At 52.9% G+C, this 25543-nt stretch overlaps 11 protein-coding genes across 11 annotated transcripts; 5 read left to right on the top strand and 6 right to left on the bottom strand.

Annotated features, from left to right (window-relative positions):
* Positions 1–181: 181 nt before the first annotated feature.
* V2A60_009635 (fatty acid desaturase-domain-containing protein) lies at positions 182–1467 on the top strand (the record flags this gene model as incomplete). The annotated part of the gene is made up of 3 exons (XM_083260900.1): positions 182–364; positions 448–726; positions 799–1467. The coding sequence occupies 3 exons, from the start codon at positions 182–184 to the stop codon at positions 1465–1467; spliced, it is 1131 nt and encodes a 376-aa protein (XP_083117026.1).
* Positions 1468–2438: 971 nt separating this feature from the next.
* On the bottom strand, positions 2439–3671 carry V2A60_009634 (PapD-like protein; the record flags this gene model as incomplete). Its single annotated transcript, XM_083260899.1, has 7 exons — positions 2439–2831; positions 2891–3013; positions 3071–3186; positions 3250–3308; positions 3371–3393; positions 3487–3557; positions 3632–3671. The coding sequence occupies 7 exons, from the start codon at positions 3669–3671 to the stop codon at positions 2439–2441; spliced, it is 825 nt and encodes a 274-aa protein (XP_083117025.1).
* A 1898-nt stretch (positions 3672–5569) lies between these two features.
* V2A60_009633 (ubiquitin-related domain-containing protein) lies at positions 5570–6784 on the top strand (the record flags this gene model as incomplete). Its single annotated transcript, XM_083260898.1, has 4 exons — positions 5570–5651; positions 5728–5953; positions 6040–6190; positions 6290–6784. The coding sequence occupies 4 exons, from the start codon at positions 5570–5572 to the stop codon at positions 6782–6784; spliced, it is 954 nt and encodes a 317-aa protein (XP_083117024.1).
* Positions 6785–7590: 806 nt separating this feature from the next.
* Positions 7591–8385, bottom strand: V2A60_009632 (ribosomal protein P1; the record flags this gene model as incomplete). The annotated part of the gene is made up of 4 exons (XM_083260897.1): positions 7591–7637; positions 7700–7835; positions 7933–8007; positions 8317–8385. 4 exons carry the CDS (start codon positions 8383–8385, stop codon positions 7591–7593), a joined length of 327 nt encoding a protein of 108 aa, XP_083117023.1.
* A 1132-nt stretch (positions 8386–9517) lies between these two features.
* V2A60_009631 (uncharacterized protein) lies at positions 9518–11081 on the top strand (the record flags this gene model as incomplete). Its single annotated transcript, XM_083260896.1, has 5 exons — positions 9518–9734; positions 9795–10198; positions 10254–10417; positions 10469–10868; positions 10923–11081. 5 exons carry the CDS (start codon positions 9518–9520, stop codon positions 11079–11081), a joined length of 1344 nt encoding a protein of 447 aa, XP_083117022.1.
* A 428-nt stretch (positions 11082–11509) lies between these two features.
* Positions 11510–12056, bottom strand: V2A60_009630 (YciI family protein; the record flags this gene model as incomplete). The annotated part of the gene is made up of 3 exons (XM_083260895.1): positions 11510–11712; positions 11793–11848; positions 11923–12056. The coding sequence occupies 3 exons, from the start codon at positions 12054–12056 to the stop codon at positions 11510–11512; spliced, it is 393 nt and encodes a 130-aa protein (XP_083117021.1).
* Positions 12057–12992: 936 nt separating this feature from the next.
* Positions 12993–14958, top strand: V2A60_009629 (fungal specific transcription factor domain-containing protein; the record flags this gene model as incomplete). Its single annotated transcript, XM_083260894.1, has 3 exons — positions 12993–13113; positions 13174–13892; positions 13963–14958. The coding sequence occupies 3 exons, from the start codon at positions 12993–12995 to the stop codon at positions 14956–14958; spliced, it is 1836 nt and encodes a 611-aa protein (XP_083117020.1).
* Positions 14959–14998: 40 nt separating this feature from the next.
* On the bottom strand, positions 14999–16358 carry V2A60_009628 (NAD-dependent epimerase/dehydratase family protein; the record flags this gene model as incomplete). The annotated part of the gene is made up of 5 exons (XM_083260893.1): positions 14999–15271; positions 15372–15847; positions 15906–15983; positions 16067–16272; positions 16342–16358. 5 exons carry the CDS (start codon positions 16356–16358, stop codon positions 14999–15001), a joined length of 1050 nt encoding a protein of 349 aa, XP_083117019.1.
* Positions 16359–17495: 1137 nt separating this feature from the next.
* V2A60_009627 (lipase ROG1 family protein) lies at positions 17496–19036 on the top strand (the record flags this gene model as incomplete). Its single annotated transcript, XM_083260892.1, has 3 exons — positions 17496–17552; positions 17647–17946; positions 18059–19036. 3 exons carry the CDS (start codon positions 17496–17498, stop codon positions 19034–19036), a joined length of 1335 nt encoding a protein of 444 aa, XP_083117018.1.
* A 287-nt stretch (positions 19037–19323) lies between these two features.
* Positions 19324–20781, bottom strand: V2A60_009626 (uncharacterized protein; the record flags this gene model as incomplete). The annotated part of the gene is made up of 5 exons (XM_083260891.1): positions 19324–19822; positions 19891–20276; positions 20333–20352; positions 20419–20441; positions 20516–20781. 5 exons carry the CDS (start codon positions 20779–20781, stop codon positions 19324–19326), a joined length of 1194 nt encoding a protein of 397 aa, XP_083117017.1.
* Positions 20782–24252: 3471 nt separating this feature from the next.
* Positions 24253–25164, bottom strand: V2A60_009625 (ATP/GTP binding protein; the record flags this gene model as incomplete). Its single annotated transcript, XM_083260890.1, has 1 exon — positions 24253–25164. One exon carries the CDS (start codon positions 25162–25164, stop codon positions 24253–24255), a length of 912 nt encoding a protein of 303 aa, XP_083117016.1.
* Between the last annotated feature and the right edge of the window lie 379 nt (positions 25165–25543).

Raw genomic sequence — 25543 nt, 5'->3', positions numbered from 1 at the left:
CAACTCCCCGGCTCCCGCCATCAGCTTTTAACGTTTCCTGGCTTGGAGCTAAAATTAGCAAATAGAGCTACTTCTCTCGCCTACTGCCTACTAAGGGACCTACCTACCTTAGTCACCCCCCTTCAACAAAATACGACGACCCTTCAAACTCGCAAGCCCTGCGACTTTCCTCACAACCACAATGGCCGTATCAACGAGGACAATGTCTAAAACAGCTGCTGGTAACAAGTCCGAGAAGCAGATGCAACTGAAGCCCGATGCCTACACCAAGACGGACGCCAATGGCCCCAAGGACTTTTTCTGGACATACACCGAAGAGCCGCATCGGACGAGACGTCTTGAGATTATCAAGAAGCATCCCGAGGTACGATCCTGAAAGCCACATAACCATACCTGCCGCATCGACTGCTTGCCCTGCCATCAGACGACAATACTAACCCCGGCCAGATCACAAAGCTCTGTGGCCCCGAGCCCCTCACCAAATACCTCGTCACCGCCGTCGTCGCGCTCCAGGTCTCCCTCGCCGTCTACCTGCAATCGACGCCCTTTTGGTCCTTGAAGTTCTGGGCCATTGCCTATGTCATCGGTGCCACCGCCAACCAGAACCTCTTCCTTGCCATCCACGAAATCTCCCACAACCTCGCCTTCAAGAATGGCTTGGCGAACCGCCTCCTCGCCATCTTTGCCAACCTGCCCATCGGCATCCCCTACAGCGCTTCCTTCCGAGTACGACCCCATTGCTGCCTCGAGCGCAGACATGCTCCCCTCCAATGCTCGCAAGCTAACCGTCAGCTTTAGCCTTATCACCTAACGCACCACAAGTCTCTCGGCGTCGACGGCCTCGATACCGATCTGCCCACCGCCCTCGAAGCCTTCTTCCTCGACTCCATCTTTGGCAAGGCCTTCTTCTGCACCTTTCAAATCTTCTTCTACGCCATCCGGCCGATGACCGTCTATCGCATTCCCCTTACGCGCATTCACGCCCTCAACATTGCCGTGCAGGTCGCCTTTGACGTCGTTCTCGTCCACTTCACGTCGGCCAAGGCGCTACTCTACCTGGTGCTCTCGTCTTTTTTGGCCGGCAGCCTGCATCCCGTGGCCGGCCACTTCATCGCCGAGCACTACGTGTACGAGACGGTCACGCCCACGCAGCGCGACCCGGCAAACAGAGTCCCTGTTCCCGAGACCTTTTCCTATTACGGGCCCCTCAACTGGGTTACCTACAACGTCGGTCTGCACAACGAGCACCACGACTTCCCCGCCATCCCGTGGACGCGTCTGCACAAGGTCAACCGCATCGCCAGCGAGTTTTACGATGACCTGCCCCGTCATGAGAGCTGGGTATACGCCATCTGGCGCTTCATCTGGGATGATAGCGTCGGCATGAACTGCCGTGTCAAGCGTCAAAACGGCGGCCGTGTTGTCGGCGGTGCTGTGAGCTGGAAGGAGAGTGAAATTCAAGCCTAGAGCAGTTGCTTGCCTGTTGAAAGACTCTTTGCCTATAAAAAAAAGTTCATTCTTTTTCTGTTTTTTTTTTTCGCCGTGTCTTTTTTTTTTTTTGCTGCAGGCAACATGTCATGAAATGAGCTGTTCTTTTTTGTTTTTGCTCGTCGAGTAATGGTGCGTTTAGAGCTTTTTAATCCTTTTTCCTGAGTACCATGAGTATATGGTCTATGATTCAAAAATTAATAGGAACAATACAAATCATGGAATTTGATTATATATGACGGACCATTTGTTGACGAGGTAATCTTTTCAGAGTATCCCCACCAGAAACACGGTTCCAATCAGGTCATGCAAGATCAGTACAGGCGGAATCAGTACAAAAAAATGCCTGCACAAACATCATCACGGCGAGTTGGGGGATTTCCAGAGCGTCGACGTTATCTTGTGTCGTGACAATTACATAGAAACTAGCTTCATACGGATAATACAATGGAACATGACAAAAAGGGGCAGGGAAGAAGAAAACAAAGGACACAGAGAGAGAATAAAGAGAAAAAAAAGCAGACCAAAACAGACCACACAGAGCCACAGAGTTGACTTGGGTCAAAAAATGTAGCATCTCAAACACTCACACGTCATCATTGTCGTGAAGACTTCCTTGCCTTCACTACTGTCCTTTCCTCAACAGCTGCAGCCTGGGTCTCCCGCTTTTTGCTTGACGCGCAGCCTTGGCTAAATGCAAAAACCCGAATTTCTTCTTTTGCAAGTTTTCCAGTAATGTGCAATTCTGGCCAAGGAGGAAAAGGAAGGAAAAAACGGCAAACAATACAAAGTTCTGCAACAAGTCCTTTCGCTTTCTTTCGCTTTTTTCGCTCTTACGCTTTCTTGGCCTTTCATCTTCTCTTCTTCTTCTTTTCCTTCTTCTCCTTCTTACTCTCGCTCTTCTTCTCTAGCCAAATGCTTTTTAAATCATAAAATCGGAGCGAGTTTGCTCAAAAGAAAAAGTATGCCAGTAGGAAGCTCAAGAGACACAAAATGGCCACAACCTGAACCGAGACACCGTCGGCACTTTGCTTGGTTGCTTGCGCTAGCTCACCTGCGGGGACCTTCTCGTTCTGGCCACTCTTGACGTTGCGTTGGCGTAGGCCGCTGTCCCTGTAGCTGGCAATCTCTGCCTGCGCAGCGGCCAATTTGGCCTTGACCGTCTCCAGTGTCTCGTTGGCGGCGTCCTTGACGGCGGGGACGGCGCGGCTGACCAGGGCAGCGGGGGTGTCTATGGGAGCCTTTTCGTCGGCGTCGACGGCGGAAGCGTCATCTTCGTATGGGGGGGGAGCGCCAGCACTGGGCGAGGAGAAGTTGTGGGAAACGTCGGGAGTGTCCGAATTCTGGAGGGACGTGGTCAGCACCGTAATCAAACAGGTCGAGGATGAGTCAAGTAACCTACGCCGTTGCTGAGCTTCTTGTTAGGTGTCATGAGGGTGGCATTCGGTTCGGCTTCGCCGTGCGCAGGAAGCCAGTTGACGCGAATCTTTCTCTCCTGCTTCAGGCCCTTTTCTGTGTTGTCAAGCTGAGTCTGATTAGCGGGCCACAGTCGGTCTCTTGCGGCGTGGTAGACGGCACTCACCACATCGGCGATGCTATTGAACTCTTTATCGCTAGTAATAGGAGCGGACTGGACGAGGAATTTGTCACGGCACTTGGTGTCGGGGGTAGGGTCGGCCTTCATGGCCTGGAGGAGGACTGTTGCGGCACGTCAGTATGAGCACAGAACAAGAAGGGGACATGCGCCGTCGTCGCACGTACCAGAGACATCGAAAGATTGGCCAGGCTCAATGCGGCCGGCATTGGGTCGAACGCAGTATCTAAACGCATGTTAACCGGGGGAATAGGCGTGTCGCAAAGGAGGGGGTCGGCGGCGGCGTACTGTCTGGGAGCAGTGGTTTTCACCTGCAAGGCACCGTTGTCAGCATCCAAGGGATTGAGAAGAGCGGGAACAAGCAGCTGCAAACATCTGGCGGGATGCGCAATGAAGAGGCGTACCTTGAAAGCCAATGGCGCGGCGCTGGTATTCCTGATGGTGAGTGTCTGCGACACCTCGACGGTAAAGGGGCCTGAGGGCAGCGGGTGACGTTAGCATGGCGTCGACCGGGCAAAGCAAAAAGTAGAATGATGGGAAGTACCGTACGCCGAAAGTTCAGCTCGAGGGGCTCGACATCGATGGACATGATGGGCGGTTTGATCTGGTTGTGATGCAATATGTTGGAAGCGGATGACGAAACGGCCGAGGACAAAGAGAGGTAGGCAGGTAGGTAGTTAGCCGGGGTGGTGGGCGTAGCGTGGCCGAAGGCAGGGTAGCAAAGGCAGGTAAGTTAGTTAGTATGTGGTAGGTGGAGGGCGGATACGACACTCGTGTGGGTTCGCGGTAGCAGAAGCAAAGACGAAAAATGCGGGAGAAACTGCAACGAAGCAATAGTAAGCGGGGAAAAGAATTTCAGAAATATACGATGACAGTCTCGGGAGGGTAAGAGGGAACGGGAGGGAGGAGGAGGGGGGGGGGGGGGGAAGAGGAAGAAGAGCTGGGGTTTGAGAGAAGCTACCAACAAGTACGGAGTACAGTGGCCCCGTCTGTGAGTGAGTGAGGGTGGAGGGACCTCGGAGCGTCTTTTTGGCCTTGGGGGACGTCAAAGACGAAGCAAATAGCAATCCAACACGTCGCAGCTGCCCTGGTGGTGGTCTCTTGGGTACCCAACTGGCCTTGCTATGGCATCTACTCCGTACCTACGCCTACTTGCCCACCTACCTTGCTTTTATCGGCACCGTGGTCTATTTGATTTTATGTAGTGCTGGGTACCTGAGTGAGGTTGTATAGAGGCAAACAAGGTAGCCGAGCATCTGCAAGTACCTAAGTAGTGTCCGCCACAGTGGCCTTGCTGGACGGCGCTCGGCTGGAACTTTCTTGGGTACCTTTCTAAGTAAGTACTTACTTAGGTACTTAGCTAAGTACCTACTTACCTTGGCAGCTACCAAGGAACAAGTACCTGACCAGCGACGAGACAAGTAGTTGAGCTTGTCACGGCAAACTGCACGGAAAATAAAAACAGGTTCCTTTCTTTTGGCAATTTTCTTTTTCTAAATTCACTTCTCTCGCTATTACTGAAATGTACAGACTCATCTTTATAATATTCAAGTGGCTCACGTCTTCTTCATTATATTGCTCTGTATATTCGTTTTCAACTTTATTCACTTCCCGAGGCCATCGCTACTTTGTATCTGCTTAAGTAGGTACTTTGCCTAGGTAGGTACTAAGTTACCGCGTCCAGTGGTGACCTCATCACATGTTTCCAAGTCCATTGGTTGCAGAGCAAGGTCCGCATTCCCTGTGCTTGTATAATGCGGTGCAGCCTGCAGGTGGTACAGCCCTGTTTTTTCACGCCTTGGGCAGCATTGTCTTGGCCTACTAGGTACCTTTAGAGTCCCTACCGTGCCTACTACCTAAGTATATGCATTTATCAGCCGAAACCACCATTACAGTCTACTTACGGAGTACAATAGAGGGCATTCCTGCCTGCTGCATTGGCTGGCAGCTAGCAACTGGCAACTGGCCGGTACTGATGAGAAAATTGTTTTATTTTTGAAAAGGAAGAAAAATGGAAGAAGATAATTTACACAGGGGCTTACAAAAGAATTCACCCCATCATTATTTCTTTCTTGCAATGGCTCCTCTCCTGATATATAGCACAAAGTGCCGTGGGAGTCAACTTGCATATAGATAAAGGACCACAGCAAACACAGCATGTCCCCAAGGACTCGGATTGTACTTGGAGCTTTATTGATAATGCACCTTTTACCCAGCATCAAGCACTTGGTGGGTTTTCGTCACTGCGCTGCCAACCAACCCCTGGTTACTCAGTACCTAGGTACCTGACTACCTACCTAGGTACCTACTGAGTATTTAGAGTGACCTCGTGCAAGCGCAGCACTCCGCACAACGTCACTGGGCCCCTCTCCGCCAGTCTACTTTCACCTTGACTTCTCTTACCCCACTACTTGACGACCCTCGACAGCTTCGTTTGCTCGACTCACCAAAACACCACCTCATCCGCACCGACAAATACACGTCACAATGCCCTCCGATCTGGACCAGCTGCTAGAAATGGGCTTTGACAAGGCCCGTGCCGAGATTGCCGTCAAAAAGTCTGGAGGACGTACGCTAGCCTCTTCTCCATGTGGCCCTTGCCATGTCCATTCGACGATAAGAAGCTAACATGCCACGCAATGCAGTCCAGGGTGCTCTGCAATGGCTCGAGGATAACCAAGACAAGCCAATGGAGGAAATCCAAGCCGAAGCTGCCAAGACCGCCGATGATGCAGAGGACGACGACGACGACAATGATACCAAAGCCCAGATTGCGGCGCTAGAGACGGGCACAGCAAAGTCTTTGGTCTGCAACGAGTGCGGCAAGAAGTTCAGGAATCCGGATCTGGCCAGCTTCCACGCCAGCAAAACGCAAGTCCCCATCGCCCTTCCCATGCGCGCCGTATTTTTGAATGTGTGGCCCCTCGTGTTGCTGACAACCTGCCCAACCTCGACAGCGAACATACCGACTTTTCCGAATCCACAGAGGAAATAGCCCCCCTGACCGAGGAAGAGAAAAAGGCAAGGCTACAGGAATTACGAGAGCGGTTGCAATCCAAGCGCGCCAACCAGGCAATTCAAGACAAGGAAGACCAGAAGCGGAACGAGGTAAGAGGACACGACCAAAATTAGCAGCGCAACCTGTTCTCATCACAGGTGCACACATGGCTGACCGGAGAAAAAAACTTCTTCTTTTTATCTGATCAGAAAATTCGCCAAAAATCTACAAAAGAATCTCAGGAAGCAAAGGAGGAGCTGCAGCGCAAGGAACAGATCAAGGAAGCCGCCCGCAAGCGCCAGGAGAAGCTCGATGACATCGAGGCTAAGAAGCGCATCAAGGCCAAGATTGAAGCAGACAAGGCCGAGCGCAAGCGCAAAGCCGAAGAAGCCAAGGCCACCCGCGAGGGCAGAGCGCCGGACGCCGCCGCCGCCGCCGCCACGGCGCCGCCGCCGGCCAAGCCAAAGGCCAACCACGCCGAGGCCCGTCTGCGCCTGCAGACACCCGCCGGCAATATCACAAAGACGCTGCCCGCCGAGACGACCCTGTTCGAGCTCGCCCAGGCCGTACAGAGCGAGACTGGCACCGCCGTCAGCAGCTTCTCCACCACGTTTCCCCGTCAGACGTTCCAGGGCGACATTGACATGTCCAAGACGCTCAAGGAGGCCGGCCTTGTCCCCAACGCGGCTCTCATTGTGAGATAGACGATTGTTCTTTCCATGTGCCTGTTGTGTTGATCAGGCTGTATTCGGATCTTTCTTTTTATAGCAAAGCATGTTGTCCAGGCGTTGGGAGAGTTGAAAACACATCGAGGGAGGTTGGGAGTGCAAGTTAGAATGGACAAGGGCGTAGTAGTTTACATGTGCTTTGACATCACAAACGATATATTTTTTTTTGATAGTCTTGCGTCGTATGCGGAGTTGGCGGAAAAGCGCGGGCAAGGAAGGAAACAGGTCAAAGTTAGCAAGAAAGGCAGCAGGCAACGAGGCGGTTGCACTTGGATGTCTGCCGCTTGACAGTGGGCAGACAGGTGCGTTTTCCATCGACAATGCAATGTCCTCTACCATGAGAGAATGAAAGGAAAACAGGAAAAACTTGACCCATGACATCATCGCACATCACGGTTTCGAGAGGTTTGGCAATATCCTGGGTTGTCTTCACTTTTTTTTTCTTTTAGATTTGCAGAGCCATTGTTTTTTTTTTTCGTGTCAAAGAAAAACAGACCAACTCTGCTTCATTGATATTCTCTCTAACCCCGCGCGTAAATAACTCCATTAAAAAACGTTTCTTTCAAAGGAAGCATTTCATCGCATTATCATATGGAAGAAAGCTACTTTGCCCAAGGCCCCGCAGGATATGTCGTGCCCTCTTTTCCCAAAAACCTGTATGATCGATTCGAAAATGGTGATTTCTCGTGGTGCCGAAGCCATGCAGTGGAAAAAGTTTACAAAAGGAAGCAAAGAAAACAGTTCGTCGTAGGCTTTTTTGTTGTAGGTTTTTGTTTGGTTCTTTAGTCGAACAGACCGAAACCCATATCCTCGTCGGACTCTTCCTTCTCTATAAGTGACACTTGTTAGCATTATTCCCAGAGTAATCTGCGCAGTCGGAGCATCTCTTACCCTCCTCCTTGGCCTCCTCAGCGGGAGCCTCAGCGGCACCACCGGCGGCAGCGGCAGCGCCACCGGCAGCAGGGGCGGCACCGCCACCAGAGCCGACGTTGACAAGGAGATCCTTGACGTCCTTGCCCTCAAGAGCCTGTACAGTAAAGCCAGTCAGCGTCCGTGTTCGTTGTTCGTCGCTCAGAGTGCGCTTGCGCTTCCAGTGTGACGCGGGGTCATCGGGCGGGTCGTACCTTGGCGAAGATGGAGGTCCAGATGGGCTCAACCTCGACGTTGGCGGCCTTGATCAGAGCCTGGAGCTTGTCGGCCTGGAGAAGTTAGTATAGGGCTCGTGAAGCTGAGGCACCTGGCTGTGTTCGTGGCTGCAAAGTTCGTGTCGCATATGCATCGGATGACGAAAAAAGACGGGGCCATGAATCGACCATGGGCTATCAATTCGATCAGACCAGTACGAAAGGTTATATATCGACCGTCAGGCAGTGTCGTTTCGCCGTAGTCTGGTCTCCGGTCTGAAATTTCTTGGCCGCGCCGTCTTTATTCTCCGATTCACATTGACAATAAAATGCCGAGCCCAGAACAGCAAAACCATGGCTTTTGCAAACATGTCAGAAACATACGGTGATCTCGATGCCATCGTCGGCAAGGATGAGGGCCGCATAGGAAGAAGCGAGCTCGGAGGTGGACATTGTGACGGTTGGTTGTGGTGATGTGTAGTTGAACGTGGGAAAGGAAGTTTCAATGTTCCAAAGGCGCAAATCCGTTGGTGGGTTGAAAGTGGTCGTGGCTTCCTCGCCTGTAAGCGGGCTAGGGCCACAAGAAAATTCGCTAGGTACAAGGGCGAAATTCCCACTGGAAGGGCTTCAAGACCTAAAAGTGGGGGAGGTAACAATAGTTTTTCCGTAGTGCCGAGCGGAAGCCACAGGCGGGCATCATGAATGTGGCTAGTGCGTATCTCCAGTCTGTGGCTCGGCTGCATTGAATATATGAGTCTCCGCTCTCGGTGAATAAATGTAGTTTATTGGTCAGCATGGATAAACCAATCAGCAATGATAGTTTTACAAAAACTGGGTCTCTAGTGGGTGCATGAATGCATGATGATGCTTGCAGCGCAGAGACCAAGCAGCCAAGCAGCCAAGGAAGCGAACCCGCGCGTCCCATATAGAGTTCAATGCGCTTTCAGACCTCGAGTGATAAGCCTCTCTATGCTATCATAATTTTTATGGTTTCGAAGTGTTTTATTGATTGCTCTTTTTTTGGAAGTCTGCGGAGCAGTTGACCGCTGCATTGCAGTCAAACATAGTTGCAGGGGCAGCTGTAGAGCTCGCTCCACTATCTGCCTAGTTACCCCCGCCGCAGCAGCGACATCTGCGGCCCAAAGCTGCATCATCCGCTGCTTGCGCCAGTAATTCCTCTAGACTGCGTACATTGGTTTCCGCTCAACAAGGCCGCTTATTAGGCGCATCTGCACATCTCGGCAACACACTCCCAATTCTCAACCTTTGTTCTTGACCGGTTCTTAGTTGCATTAATCTCGGGCAGCCCGACCCGAATACCTAAACGACGTCGCGCTAGACTCGCCCTGCCCCTCCGCCGTCCCCAGACAATCAACTGCCTACTTTACCCCACGCCACCCTCCACCCTCGCAAACGCAGGAACCGTTTCCAGATCCTTCTTTCAACATCATCTGGTCTCTTGACTCGTCGACAAACCAACACACCTCTAGTCTTGTCCTAACCGCCTATTCGGCTGTGACTTTTATGCATACGCAATTATAGGTACCCGCATCAGCAACCAGCTGCTCCCATCGCAAAAAGAAAAATGGAAACCCCCGCGATACCTATGCCGCGCGATGCCCGCGAGCTCGCCATCCTCCAGCGACTCACTGAGATTCGTGACCGGCTGCTCCTGCTCAAGCAGGACAGAACCACATATATCCGCAGCCAAGATATTATTCCCCTTTACGACCAGACCATTGCGCAAGTCAAGGAACTCAACGCCATCCGCGCGGAGACGGGCGCATCCGATGAGAATAGAGGTAACGCTGGCTCGCTACGAATCACCAACAAATATACATGCTGACTCGAGTTGCTTTTAGTGGACAAGGTGTTGGAAGGCTGCTTCCAGCTTCTGTCGCTCTTCTACCTCACCATCGGCCGCAACGACGAAGCCCCCGCTACATATGCGCTTACGTCAACCATCAAGAGACTGCTCGACCACCTCATCGAGGCCAACCTGTACTCAGCCAAGGATCTCGAGAGCCTCAAAGCGACCCTGGAGCAATTGCAGACCAATATCAGCCGTTCAGGTAACGCTGATACGCCAGGGCCCCAGCACTCACCATACCTCCTGGAACTCTTGTCGAAGCGTGTCGAGCGATGCACTGCGTCGCTAGCTAAGCTGCAGCAGCGTTTGAGCGCCCTCGACGAGGCTTCGCTCCCCACCTACGAAAAGCTGATTTCCATTCTTCGCTCTATTTCTTATGCCAATACCAGGTCCAAGGTGAGTCTTTGCCTTTGTTTCAAGCCGGCGAGGGACCGAGACTAACGGCGTATAGTTCTCCTCAAGCGAAGTCCAGAAGCTGCAGAAGCAGTTGCACGAGATTGGCGAAAAGAACAACGGAGGCAAATTCTGCATTCCAGGCTCAGAATCACCGGGGGCGGCTACCATGCAAGAGGTTTATGACAAGTGCTCTCGCTGGTCCGAGATTGTGCTTGAGCGGCATGTATTCCCAGTCAAGAACAATTGCCGCTAAACTAACAGTTTCTACAGCAAAGGAGACGTCCCCGAACCTTTCCGCGAAACATACCGCACGCTTGTTGGCATCCGCAACGAGCTGGAGAAGCTCTCTCTCACACAAGCCTGGTCGCTCCGCGAGACGGACCTGTACGACTTCCAGCGCAAGCTCGATAAAATCGACGAAAGCCGACAAAATGGCAACTTTTTCGACGAAAAGGACCGCCCTGCAGACCTGTGGACTCAGCGTACCATGCTATACCTCATTCGACGAAGCTATGCCTACATCTACTCCTTCATCCTTTCCTCGGAGCCGGTCTCCGAGGCACTCTTGCCCATTTACAACCAGCTTCAGACGCTGAAGCGCTGCCTGATCGAAGTCAAGGACAACGGCGGCGTGTCATCTGTTAGGGAACTGTACCCTTACAGCATGAAGGTTGGTTTTGCCGTGACTCTAGCCCGACTACACATGGTGACTAACAACTGGCAGCTCGCCTCCCTGGATAATATGCGGGTAGATGGCAAATTCGTCGTCAATGGCGATATTCCTGAGGGACAAAGCAGTGTTTCAGAGCTGCTTGCTGAGTGTTTTGACTTGAACTACGACTTGCGAGTGGCTGCCGACGAAGACATTGCCAGCAGTGCGTAGTGGATGCCTTTATTAAGCTTGAGCGACGTTGGTTTCCTTTTGGCTCTTCTACTACCACAATTTTTGTTTATTTTGCGGAATGCCAATTTTTTTGCTCCCGTGGCAGAGCTTTCTCTAGCTTTGCGACGAGGACAGCTATCTTACTTTGGACAGACCTTAATGGGATTGTACCAAAAGTCACAGAAACTGTTTTTAAGACTTGGGGAGTCTATCCAGCAATGGGAGTACGGCAGGCTAGCTACAATTCGCCGTACTCGTGGCACCTTTTTTGTTCCTTTTAGTATGGAGGAGAAAGCGCTCGACTAGTGTTTTTGTCGTATCGCAATAGCCGGGGTTTCAATTCGTCTAGGCAATTTCTGGAATAATAAGACACAACTCCATTTTGGTGCTAGATTCGTCTTATGATACATGGTGTGCGGCGGCCTATTCTACTCCTTGGCAGAACGGAAGGCGCAGATGAAGGGGAAAATCTGGATCTTCTCGAGATCCCAAACGCCGCTGGTCACGTAAATGTCGTCCTTGAGCTGCTCGAGCACCTCCTCCTTGGACTCAGCCAGAGCGACGAAGGAGCTGCCGTGGAAATCAAACGTGGTTGGGTCCGCGCTCTTGGGGACGCTGTTAAGCACGGCGCCTGGGTGCGTGCGTCTCCAATCTTAGCAAGCTGCTCATTGAACCAGGGTCGGCAAACAGTGCCGATGGCCGAGAACTCACCTCCCATCTTGTACGTCCCGTTGTCGGCATAGGGCTTGACGTTTGCTAGGTGCGCGCTATAGTGAAGGGCAGTCAGCGGATGGCCCGTAGCAAGTAAAGAGAGGAAGTCGGGGCGAGAGGGGAAACGCACGCGCGAACCTCGAGGCGCTTCTGCAGCGTGCCCGGCTTGTCGGGGACGATGACGAGGAACTCAAACTTGGTGGGGGCGGCGGTGGACATGGTGCGGACGAGGTGCTTCGCGGTGGCGGCGATGCGAGAGGCCATTTACAGCAGGATAGGGGAAACAGAAGGAAAGCGATGTGGAAGGAGGAATGGCGTTCCAATCGCTACAGTTTTGTATCGTTGATGAGAGGCTAGGAGTGGATAGCTACCTACGTAGATGGGCGCGCCCTTTTTTGACTTGGAGTTTGTCTAGCAGTAGCTGCGTAGGAGGGGCTGCCCGGCAATGGTGGTAAGTAATAATAAGTCAATGGGCTGGTAATTATATCTGGGGAACCAAGAAGCTGCGGGGTGGGTGGTGCCGATGCGGCTTACAACGGCAGAAAAGGATCTACTACCGATGGTAAAGGGTAACTAATATTCGATATTGATGGCTCAACTATAACATGGAAGACATTACGCAATTATAACGCCTTCTCTTTTTGCACAAGGATCAACTAATGTGCTCAATGACATTGGAAGTTGACATTCTACCATCTACATGACCATGCTGGTATCTGGGATGAAAATTCGTCTACTGGATGAAATCTACAAGGCAAGAATAATGAATGAAGGCACTGCTAGCAATCTTATACTGGAGTAGAATAGTCAAAATCTAACAATATACAAATCCCCCCCCCCGGGTGCTGCTGTAGATTCCCCGTATGGTTGCAGCGCACGTCACTCAGAGCCATAAAAGTTGAACACCAAATCTGATGGCATTTCTAGAGAAAATCCGCTGCCAATGCATTTTCTGTAAATTTTCATCGTCGTTTTGCCTTGGCTCTACGTATGCTCCAGTCGCCGCACTTTGTACGTGGCTGACAAATCCACACTTATATGGCAACCGCAAAAGCAAGATCCATGCGCGCAGCACCGAGCACGTTTCAACACTCGATGAGCGAGAAACAGAAAAAACCAAAGAGACACCGCTCACTCGCAGGCTGCGGAACCTGCCGGCAGCGGCATCTCAAATGCGACGAAACGCGACCAGCATGCCGCATGTGTCAGGCTTTTGGCGTGCCGTGTCCCGGGTACCGGCCGCAGCTCAAGTGGACAAACGACGGCGCGCCGCGGCCCCGGGATCTTGAGGATGCAACTTGTCGCCGAGCACTATTCGCGGGTATGAATCATGGAAAGGGATCTCGATTTATGAAGCGGAAAAGGCTGACTTGAGCAACAGAGCCGCAGCAAAAGGCCATGACGGAGATGATGGCAGTCAGTCTTGGCGGGCTGAGTGTTGGTAAAGCCCTGGATGGGCTGGAGGTCGAGGAAACAGGCCAGTCCGCGGCCAGACAGCCTGAGGGATCGCCAAAACACCAATTGCATGGTCCGTTTGGTGTTTTATTCCTGCCGACCAGACTTACGGGTGGCTCACACTCTCCCCCTGACGCTGGTGGTCCGAGATATCGACATGAAATAGGAGACACGGCTTCGCCGTCGAAACCAAAAAATGAATCAGCATCCCCTCGACACGCAGACGCACCAAAAATTGCAGCCCCCCCGGAAATCCGACGTACGTTGGAAATGACCCCGGAGCTCCTCGCATACTTCAGGAGTCATGTTGTCTCTTTCTCGTCCGCGGCGCGGCGCGATGTAACCATGTGTCCGTGGAGAAATATTCATCTTCCCGCAGCAGAGGAAACGTACAAAGACCTGATTGCTCGCCGAGTTCCCAAACAGATTGGATTGTCCTTGCTACATTCACTTCTGGCGGTGAGCTGCTTTCGTCGCGCTCCGCGGGACACAACGTCCGCTGGCCGCTGGGCCGATCTGGGAGAGCAATACAGACAAGAGGCTCGCCAGCATCTCGAAATTGCCATACAAGAAGAGATACTCTCGCTCACCCAGACAAACTATGAGGAGCTGCTCATGGCTCTACTTTCGATGACCATGCTCGAGGTACGGCTACCACTTGCCATTTTGTGTTCATATACTAATAAACTAAAACCATTCCCTTCCGATTATCTAGATAATGTGTGCGAAATACAACGAGGCAGAGTATCTTCTCCTCGAGACCGAATATTTGATCCGTACACGGGGTTTGCCTGCGTTGCATAAATCGCTCCCGCTGCGCACTCTTCATCACATCTACACATACCTCCGCATCCTGACAGAAAGCACGTGTGGCTGTATCCTGCGAAATATCTGCCCCGCCAGGCCTGGATCACGGTATAGCCTGGTGACGGAAGCATCTAGGCATAAGCTGCGAAGCTTTCGCGTGGCAGACCAGAGCACAGAAACGGACCTGCGCATGAGCGACAACAAGGGCACTGAGGCGGCGCAGGATGACTTGCATCTTGAAGTGATGGGCGAATGGCAGGAATCGCTATTTCCGCAACTCTATGGACTGCCAGAGAGTCTTTTGGGCTTGTTGTCACAGACGATTCGGCTGGCGAATGAACAGGAACTAATGCAACGTGATACAGAGGTCGACGGGAACATGATTGCCAACTTGTGCCGACGGACAAAGGTTTTAGAGCACAACCTTCTTTCATGGAGGCAACCGGGGGAGGCTGCTACTGCCCAATGCCGTATTGCAGACCGTTCACTCGATGATGGCCCTGCAACAAGCTCAGGTGGCAACTGCAATAAGCCTCTGACCGAAGCATTTCATCAAGCGGTGATATTATTTTACTACCGCCGCGTGCAAAACATCAATGGGCTGATGCTGCAGGATAGGGTGCGAAAGGTGCTTGACAGCTTGCCCACGGCGGATGGACCACACCAAGCGGCGCCGTTGCTCTGGCCAGTATTCCTGGCAGCGTGCGAAGCCATTGAGCCGCCGCTCCGAAAGGGCCTGGACGATTGGCTCATGCAAGTGGGAGAAGCATCCAAAATATCAGCGTTCAGCATAGTGGCGAAGATGGCGAGGGAAGTGTGGGCACTGCGAGAGCAGAAACAAGATTATACATTGAGCTGGTTCGATGTTACTACCTTGGGCAGATGTCCCATTTTTGCCCTATAATGATTTACAAAACTCTTCCAAATAGAACAGGCACTGTACTTTATATGTTTGATCTCGGACTGCCGTTGCTACGAGCCGCTTCCTCCACAACGGCTCTCTCGATCTCGTCGTCGAGGCTCGGCCCCTTGGGCTCCCATCCCAGCAAGGTGCGGGCCCGTTCCGCTCTTGTCTGGGCATTGGTTCCAAGCAGCACGGCGGCATGTGCGGTAATGGACTCGGCGGCCTCGGCATCGACCTCCTTGACTTTGGGTGATTCGATGAAACCCTTGGCAGCAGCAACCGTGGCAAGTTTGCGGGCGATTTCGCCAAACGGCTGCAAGAAAGAATAAGAAAACATTGACGCGTCAGTGATGTTGCGACAATGGCGGCAGAAACAGGTTCCCCCGCGGCAAGGGAAGGGGCACAAAACTTACAATCTTGCCCGCGTCAGCAAAGTAAACGCCATCCTTGTTCCACAGCGGGTGCTGCTGCTTCTGACTGCCGCTGCTTTCTTCCTGCGACGCCGCAACGAGCTTGAGGATCAGCTGGGCAATGTCGGAGACGTGCACGTTGCTCCAGGCGCTCAGCCCCTTGCCGACATGCGGCGCGTACCCGTTTTGCAGGGTAGCCTTGGCGAGGCTGGGAATCTGAATGCTGCGCTGATTTGCCGGGCCTCTTCCCAGGCCGTAGATGATGGGCCCGTAGACGATGGCCGTTCGCGCGCTGGGCTGGCTGGTGGCGAGGTTGGTCACGAGACGGTCGACGACTCGTTTCGGCGACGAGGCGATGATGTTGTGCAGCTCATCAACGTCCTTGACATCGTTGTATACTCGGGAGCTGGCATTTCCGTACGAGTGGTCGGCGATTTCCTGGCCGGAGAGGACGCTCGCGCCGGAAATCTGGATCCAAACTAGCAACCGCCAAAGTCAGCATCGCCTTTGGGCTGCAGGATGGGGAGATGGCCTTACCTGGGCTCTTGCTCTGCGATTTTCCCAGGCCTTGCGCAATGGCGTTGGCGCTGCCGACATGGTTTGAGCTCGCCAAATCTGGGATGGGGAGGAGGGGTCAGTACGCGCAATATGTTCTTTGGCATGACCACCGCCGGGGTGGGATGGAAGGGAGTGCTCACGAAGGACCACGTCTGCCTGAGACGCGGCCGTCTCGATTGCGTCGCTGGCGTCCAGGTCCGCAATGAGCGGCACGACGGCCGGGTACTTGGCGGTGATTTGGGCGGCGCGCGCTTCGCTGCGCACGAGCGCGACCGTCTTGGAGGCGAGGCGCGAGTTGGCGAGCCCGTACAGGACCTCGCCGCCGATGAAGCCCGTAGCGCCGGTGCTGCAGGAGACGAGTTAGTGCTCGGTGTCTTGGTGGCATGGCTTGAGGGTTTGGGAGCTCTTTTTTTACATGAAGATGCGACTCATTGGTATGCGTGTTTCGCGAGGAACAAGTGGATGAGATGTACTGGGGGGAAGAAGAAGACGAAAGTTTTGGAGAGAAAGAAAGAATGCGATTCGAGTGATTGAATCGCAAAACTTTCAAAGTTGGCTCACATAAATAAATACCTTGAACGTGAATTGGGCATATGATGACACAATCGGGATAACTTGCCTGTTGAAGTAGAGTGCTTGTTAATCAGCTTGGACCGGCGCTATCCGTTTGGCCTGGCTCCACCTGGTTGGCTTGTGGGGTGCACTATCAGCGGTGGATTAGGAAGTTTATCCCGGCTTATAGACCTGTCAGTGAGTAGTCAGTACAGGGTAGTTACCACCTACATACTTATATATAACTACGGTACTTGTGCCATCAATAAATTCGGCCATGACTGCCTATACATGAACCTACGTGTCTATATTTGCGTGCATGCAGTAAGATAGTACAGCATTGATTGCGATGCTGGCCGTAGTTGATGACTTTCTTGTTTCATATGAGCGCCCATGTCTATGCCCTGGTGGTTTTGATACAAGACACCTCTTATGCGCAGCTGTTTCTCGGTGGCGAGCTCTTGACAGCGAAGAGAAAAAAAAAAATCATTCGATTACGGACACATACGCTACGCATCGGCGTTGCAGGGTATTCAGAGTCCCAGTCTTTGCCGTCCCGCGGGATAAGCAGCGGAAACCGAGACGGGAGACGGGCAGACAACCACGTTGGCGCACACAGGCAAAGACGTTGGATCGGCGCGGTGTCCAACGATGACTGACGCCCACGCTATCCGTACTTTGGTGGGTAAACTAAAAAGTGGTGTATTCCCCAACAAACCTAGCTGCGATTTGGCTGCTTGGCTGCCCGAAAGGAACGTGCCTCGGCTGGGGCGGCCGCGGCGGACCCTTGGTTCCATGGCCCGCTCGCTCCGGCTTTTGCCTCTCAACGCCGCGATTGCCTGCCAGCCCAAGTAAGTAGCTTAAGACGGCCACGGCGGAATTTTACCTTCATCTCCGCCATCCTGTCCTTTTCAAACCTTTGTCGCTCCTTTTACCATTCCTGCTCTAATAAAACGCCATTCTTTCTTTCATTCCTATTCTTCCTTTTTATTTCTACCTGACTGTCGCCCCACTACTATGGATTCTCAAGGAGGCAGCTCCAAGGCTGGCCATCTTTGCGTCCTTGTCCATGGAGTACGTCATCGCAGCTCCCGCCCCAGGTGTCCTACCAAGCCTCACACTTTGATGATGATGATGATGATGCTGACAACCGAAAACCCGTAAACAGCTCTGGGGCAACCCCGAACACATGCGCAACATTGCCAAATGCCTGCGCGACGAGTACTCCCGCGACGAGCTCTACCTCTTGCTGGCCAAGCGCAACACGGGAAGCTTTACCTACGACGGCATCGAGCGCGGCGGCGAGCGCGTCTGCGCCGAGATTGAGGAGGAGCTGCGCAGCATCGAGGCCGCCGGCGGCAGCATCTCCAAGCTCAGCATCATCGGCTACTCCCTCGGCGGCCTGGTGTCGCGGTACACGGTCGGGCTGCTGTACGCCAAGGGCATCCTGGACGGCATCGAGTGCATGGTACGTGGCGCGCGCGCGCGAAATGCGAGACGAAACTACATGCTGGCAAACGGACATTCTTCTTCTTCTTCTTCTTCTTCTTTGCTGACTCGTGTGTACTTTAAAAAAATAGAACTTTTGCACGTTTGCGAGCCCGCATCTCGGCGTCCGCACGCCACTCCGCGGCTGGCACAACCACATCTGGAACGTCGTCGGCGCGCGCACGCTGTCCATGTCGGGCCAGCAGCTCTTCACGACGGACCGCTTCCGCGACACGGACCGGCCGCTCCTGCAGGTCATGGCGGACCCGAAATCCATCTTCATGTCGGGTCTGCGCCGCTTCAAGCGGCACACGCTCTACGCCAACATCACAAACGACAAGAGCGCCGTCTACTACACGACGTGCATCCAGAAGACGGACCCGTACCGGGACCTCGACCTGGTGCGGCCCAACTTCTTGCCCGGCCGCGCCGAGGTGCTGCTCGACCCGGAGACGCCCTTGCTGCCGCGGCCGACGAAGCTCCCGCGGCCGACGTCCTCGGTCTGGAGCCGCTGCCTGCGGTGGGCGAGGCGGCTCCCGCTGGCGCTGGCCGTGGCCGTCTTCGTGCCCGTCGGCGTCGCCGCCTACCTCGTCAACTCGGTCGTCCAGAACGTGCGCAGCTCGCAGCGCATCCGCCTGCACGAGCGCGGCCAGCTCGGCGTCAGCACCGACGAGTACCGCGTGCCCCTGCTCATCAAGGAGCTGCGCGGCGAGGTCGAGTCGGCGTACGAGGCGCTCAACAGCTCCCAGCAGCAAGAGTACCTCAAGGCCGACGACGACGAGGGAGACGAGGAGGAGGAGGAGGAGGATCAGACCGTAAACGCCGAGGACAGGCAGCTGCTGAAGCGGGAGCGCAGGCTGTCCCAGCCGACGCAGCCCACGCTGGCCCTGGCGCCGTGCCAGTTCGACATGATCCGCAACCTAGACTCCCTCGGGTGGCGCAAGTACCCGGTCTGGATTCACAACACGGGGCACTCGCACGGAGCCATCATTGCGCGCATCGACAAGAGGCGGTACGACGAAGGATTCATCGTGCTGGGGCACTATGCCGAGGAAGAATTTCTGCTGTAGAGGCGAGGAACAGAGCTGGTCTTTATTTCTTTTTCTCCTCTTTCGAATAGATGAGTAGCGTATGCGCAGTCTTGTGTTTAGAAATGAATAGATGCAACGGTAATATATGTGACTTGCATCGGAATGGGCGTGCCTGGGATGGCGATACGAGTGAGTGCTGTCGTGCATACATTACCATGACCTCAAACCTTTCAGTCCCATCGTGTCAAGCGGGCTGACATTAAACATTATACAATATCTATTATGTAATATACATATATATAGGAGAATACAGAATGGCCATCCACCTAAAGCGTAGAGATGTGCTGAGTGTTTGTTTTGTACATGATCAGATTCGTTGCGCTTCGATCATCAGTCTCGGACACGGCACCGACGGTAACCGGATCAAAGTTGCTCGAGGCGCTGCCGGCCCTGCAGGCATAGTCTGGAGCGATCGTGTGAGCAGCGTCGAGGTGACCGGTGTAGGAAGCGGCCGAATCAACCGAGGCATCCGTATCGTTGTAGTCAAAAGACCCCTTCACCTTGTCCACCGAACCGTCCTTCTTCATGCTATGCATCTCAACCGTAGTTGTCACGGTTGCCCAAGCCCTTCCTTTCCCTGCCTCGCCACCTCCAGGAGGGCAGCTTTCGTCACCGACCTGGGTGCCGTGTGTTCGCGAATGGGACAGCATGCCCTCGGAGTGGCCCATGGGGTTTCGGCTCTTGGCAATCCTTGCAATGAGACCTGCCATGGACATTTCAATGTTGAGCTTGACAATGTATGCAAGCGGGTGGAATTGCATATACCTGCAAGAGAGCGCGCATTGGGGTTAGTTCACCGTGCTCGACCCGTACTTGTACCAGTCTCGACTCACACAAAGGTGTTTTTCAAGCTCATCATGGAGATGATGAGCACGTCCATGGACAAGGAGAAACCGATGATGAACATGTTGAACCTGACCAGATTGCGATACTTGGCAAGGCCATGTTCCACTAGATTATGCTGAACAACTCTGATAAAGTAAACGTTGAGAACTGCGTCGACGACAAGGTAAATGATTTTCTCGGCGCGATCCCAGTACTCGTTGATATGTATGTACAGCTCCGAAACCTGCAACCGGGCCGGAACCCAAATGCAATACACGCTGACATTGATTGCTGTAATCAGAACAGCAACGCCAATCTTTACACGCTGAGCATGCTTTTTGCTTGTTAGAAGGAGCGCGCATCTGTTGATGATGATTTGAAGAAGAAACTGGACCTGTTCACGAGTTAGAGGCCGGACGGGGCCGAGTTAGCACCGAGAGTTGGACCAACCTGTAAAGCCCAAAGAGTGACTGGAAGCGTGGAACCATGTTAGTCTATAAACAATGGCATTGATCAGAAGACACTGTATGACGTACGAATGCAGAAATAAAATGCAAAACTGTAAAAGAGGTGATTTTGTCAGCGCCACGTCATCTACCAATGAAAGTTGATCAAACACCCCGGAAAGCCTACCTCGGCGGGATGATACCGAGCAGGTATATGAAGCAAACGATACCAAAAGCGAGGCAGACGAGAATCTCTAACCAAATCATCCAGACGTATGCATTGAGAAATACACCAAGACCATGGCGTTTATAGACCCCGATAGTTTGTTTCATGGCTTTCCATGTCGTCAGCCAGCCAATGCCCAGAGTGATGCCCCAAGTGAGAGAAGCAATGATCAGATCCGAGGTTGTCACCTCCTCCAGCACAAAGTCGGGAGACAGAAAGATACTCATTGCAAGAACAAAAAAAAACAGAGAAGATGCGAAAACGACAGTTTGAGAAGGAAAAATCGTGCCAACGAACAAACATTTCTAGAGTGATCGGCGCCTAGGTGCTACCTTTTTATACGAGTAAGGCACCGGTTCTTGGAAGGAACTACGAGAAAGAGGGTTTCAGAGCCTTCGAGGCTTATTTTGAGACTACGAAAAACTGCCGAAGTTGGAAGCAAGAGCAAAAGTTGGAACTGGCATTGAGGCATGATGATTGAACAGAGCTATTCAAGCATGATCCTTGAGATGTGAGGACATGGTATATCCCTGAAGATGAAAGTAACCGGACGGTGCGAAACCCCCGCTTGAAAGGAAGGCGGTCGCCCATCCCTGTCCTTGGACAGCATGACACCCCCGGAAGCTGAGGTGTTCGACTGTGTTTGAGCGAGTCGGCCTTGTGTGGAGAGTGCAGATCGAAAGAAACAACAATTTCTCAGGCCGATTCTTTCTTTTGTACATGACTTTAAATGGCCAATTTTGACCCTTGTGCTCAATGCCCAAGGCTCGCATCATGCTGGTTATAACTTTAGAGCCGTTGAAAGCGCAGCGAAGCCATCTTGAGAACCCCTCGTACGGCCTGATCATAGCTGGGGTAAATGTACTACATGCTGGGCACGTTGGCTTTGCTTTTACTTCTGTAAGCAGTTAGCTGGGACGCCAACTACGGATACTTCTTTATGGAAGGCTTCGCCGCGAGCGGTAGGGAAGAAAGGGGGAAAAGCTCGTTCCAAGAAACAAGTGCCGCCGCTGATACTCGAGAGCCTCCAATTTCTTGTATAAATTTTCCCAGCTTGCGTGTTAAGCGACGTTGGAGAGTTCAAGACATGCATTATTTTGGGATGCAAATCTACGGAGGAGAATTCCCCCATGATCCTAGACACACGATGATGGCTGGGCTGGGGGGGGGGGGGGGGGGTGGGGGGGGGGGGGGGGGGGGGGGGGGGGCGAGAACTACACGGCTCGTAGGGAGAACTCGAAACGTGGGCTGCGACATGGGTATGGCCGATGGAAACGCATGAGTCATGGAAACTCTAAACTCTAATACCCCTGATGAGGCCATCGGGAGGGCAGAGCCATCTGTAATAAGGAAGAGAAGCCGCGTGGGGAAGGCGGTCCTGTGCACTTGGTGGCAGGAGAGCAGGGGCGAAGATGGATAGCAGCGGTGTGCAGGTGGCGAAGAGAAAGGAGGCTAGAAACAGGTCTAGAATACTGACTAACGCAGGGTCTATGATTAGTGCCGCTGTCAGTAACAACAGAACGCCGAACCTGCGAAAATTGGCCGAGATAACATCCACCTGCTTGTCGTTCTAGGCGTTGCACATTTTTGCGCTCAACAGCCACGAAAGCTTGATGCTCAAGACTTGGGCCTTGCGGGATCATTCATTGCACCGCCATTGGGAATCACCTGTATTTGTTTAGGCAGGAGGGGGTCAGGAAGAGAGGCGTGACGGTAGTCTAATACTAGCCCTCGGTAGCTGCTCAGCCCCAAGTCGCTGGTTCAGATGAATATAAGCACCAGTGTCCGGTGTTTAGATTTCATGACCGTTGATTTTGGCTAAAGTACACTTTCTTTGGATCGAGAGGTCACGATTGGATTCACGATGGCTTTATTTCTTGGCATAGTCGCGAGGAGAGAGCGCTCTACGTGTTATTTGATTTCATCAGCAACTATTTCAAACGGCGACCGGCGCTCAGTTACGATTGCAATGCCAATACTACGTTACCAGGTAAACTGGCACTGAACAAATATCCTGTCATGAACCTGCTCTAGCCACCACTCGTGTCTGTAAAACTTCACAATGGGCAAGTCCAAGGTCAAGAAGCAGTACCAGTATTATCTCGGACGAGGTATTCGGACAGCCCCGGTAGAGGCTCGCGAAACCTGGGAGGAACAATCTGGAAGGGGGACTCTGGTCACTATGGTAAAGTCAGATTTTAAGGTTTGACCCTGGTTGCATAAGGGATGTGCATGTGACCACGACCCTAGACAAGATCTCCTATTTTGGCTAATTTCAGCAAGGCCACGGAAATATGGTTGGTGTTTACCTTGTGGACTCGTTCCTGTCCAAAGGAAGTCTTGGCAGGCAAGGCAGACAAGACGGCGCAAATGCAACGGAAATTGCGCCACCGAAAAGACGGGGGCCGACGATGGAAGAAATACATAAGTAGTAGTCAGGTCTCGGTACCTGTGCCAAGTTTGCATCCACCATTCGTCCTAGAAGGCGACAGACAAGCCCCCCCCGCAGCGATCCCTTGAGACCCTTGACCTGGATTGGGTAGATTGGGCCGTTGGGTGGCAAACCTGCGTGGTATGGAGGATGCTAACAATGCAGAGGCCCGGGATCAGCCCAAGCGGATACTCCTGTTGCGTATTAAACCCGACGGTGGAAAGCGAGGGAGCTTGATGGAAGGGGGCAAGAGGGGGTTGATAGATTCGGGTATAAAAAGTCAATTGCATTTGCCGGCAATTACCATAGACGTTGAGCATAGAAGAGACTGCTAGAACAGAATGTGCGTTTCGGCCCAGCGTGTGGCTCTGCTGTCACTCACAAGGACTGCGCTTGCTTCGCTCAACAACGGAGATGGATACCACTTGACGCAATTATTCACGGCGCCTGCAGGAAGCTCGAACTGGTGATTGCTTACGTGCGCAGTTTGATCAAATCGAGGTACAGCGGTCAAAGTAGAACTTGGGGCGGAGCTCGGTGACGAGATATTTTGAAACTGACCTGATTTCGACCAACTTGATTTCATTGCGAAGCAACATTATTGGAGCGAGAATAAAATAAAGAGCGAGCCGAAATTACAACTTATCCAGTCCCTTGCGGGGATTAATAATTTAGCCTCGGGGATCTCAAGGCCATCTCAACTAAACGTACTTCATTGGCCACTAAAAGAACAAGAGTCATCCCGCCACCAAGACACTAATATCGCTAGTGTAAATCTCCGTCTTGCCTCGGGTTCGTTTTTAAACGGTTCTTCTTACATTAAACCCTTTCATACTCTGTTCGTGGCACGGTTGGCACTAGCCGAGTCGTTGCCCGTTGGAACTAACTCTCGCCAGGGCATAGGCCAGGATTCCCGGGCCCAAAGGTCAACAAACGGTGGCTCATGGCTTATTACTACTCACGAGCCTGTTGGTCTCTGACGAGTCTAGCGTGAGCAGGATCGTCCAAGTAGCGCAGTTGGGCCACCAGGGGTTGCGAGTGCCGCGTAGAACGTAGGATGACGCGATGCTAGCGACTGTCTCTGCTTGCATTATGAAGTGTGTTGGCAGAGCATATGCACCTTGCTCACTGGGTGCTGTATTTGGTGGTTTGCGGAACGATCACGTAGAAACCGAGCATGTGCTTTCGAGTGTCCTCCATATATACCAGCCTATACGGAGTAGTCACACGGTCAATGCGTACTCGCATGCTCAATACATAAGACCAGTCAGTCCTCCCACTTCGCTAGAGTCTCGTTGGCAGACAGGCAGATTGGGTGGCTGGCACCTATTCTTGCTTCCAGTGGCTGGACGCAACGCCTCATCATGATTCTCGCGTCCTCGTGCCGCTCCAAGTTCCACAAGGTCTGTGCCAGGTTTCCCATGCTGATCAGCGTGTGGTCGGCATCCTCTCCGTACTTTGCCTCGCAAGTCTCCATGACCTGCACCTGCAGCGCCTCCGCCTCCTTCCACCGGCCCTGCCCCTGGTATGTCGCCGCCAGGTTGCCCATCATGGTCAGCGTAGTTGAAGCATCGTCTCCACGCTGCTTGCGGCTCATCTCCAACCCCAGTGCGTAGAGCCTGCCTGCCTCTTCCCAGCGATCGTGACTATAAAATGCTTGTGCCAAGTTGCCGATACTGGTCAACGTGTCGGGATGACCATCCCCAAGCCTCGTCCTGAAAATCCCTATACCCTGCATCGTTAGTCTCTCCGCATCCTCCCAGCGACCCTGGTCTATATATGTCGATACCAGGTCCGACATGCTGGTCAGCGTATCAGGGTGATCTTCTCCGTGCTTCTTCTCACCCATCTCCATCGCTCGTGCACTGAGCTGTGCCGCCTCCTCGAAGCGCTGCTGCGCCTTGTATGTTGCTGCTAGATTGCGTAAACTAAGTAGCGTGTGCGGGTGATCTTCCCCAAGCTTCGCCTTGAGAGCCTCTATCAATTGTACTTGGAGCTTCTCTGCTTCCTCCCATCGGCCTTGGTGTTGGTATGTCGATGCTAGATTACCAAGGCCAGTTAACGTGTCAGGATGATCTTCCCCGAGACTTTTCCTCAGTGTCTCTATCGCTTGCACCTGAAGCTTCTCGGCGTCCTCCCACCGACCTTGATCATCATAAGTCGATGCCAGGTTGGCCATGGTGACGAGCGTATCACGGTGGGCTTCACCAAGTCGCATCTTACTCATCTTCAGCACCTGTTCCCCAAGGCGCGCCGCCTCCTCCAAACGGCCCTGTCCTCTGTATGTTGACGCCAGATCGCAAGTTCTAATCAAGGTGGAGGGGTGATCCTCACCAAGCTTCGTTGTGGAAGCCTCGACCAACTGTAAATCTAATCTCTCCGCCTCCTCCCATCGTTCCTGATATCGGTATATTGACGCCAGGATAGATTGGCTGGTCAATGTATTCGGATGATCTTCACCAAGTTTCAGCTTCAAAGTTGCTATGAGCGGCACCTGAAGCCGCGCCGCCTCCTCAGACCGGCCCTGTTCCATGTATGTTGATGCTAGATTTCCTATG

Source organism: Cordyceps javanica, chromosome 7 (genome assembly GCF_051103115.1).
Source record: "Cordyceps javanica chromosome 7, complete sequence".
Taxonomy (NCBI): domain Eukaryota; kingdom Fungi; phylum Ascomycota; class Sordariomycetes; order Hypocreales; family Cordycipitaceae; genus Cordyceps; species Cordyceps javanica.
Note: the sequence above shows the minus strand (reverse complement) of the source record. Positions and strands in the feature narration are given on the sequence as shown.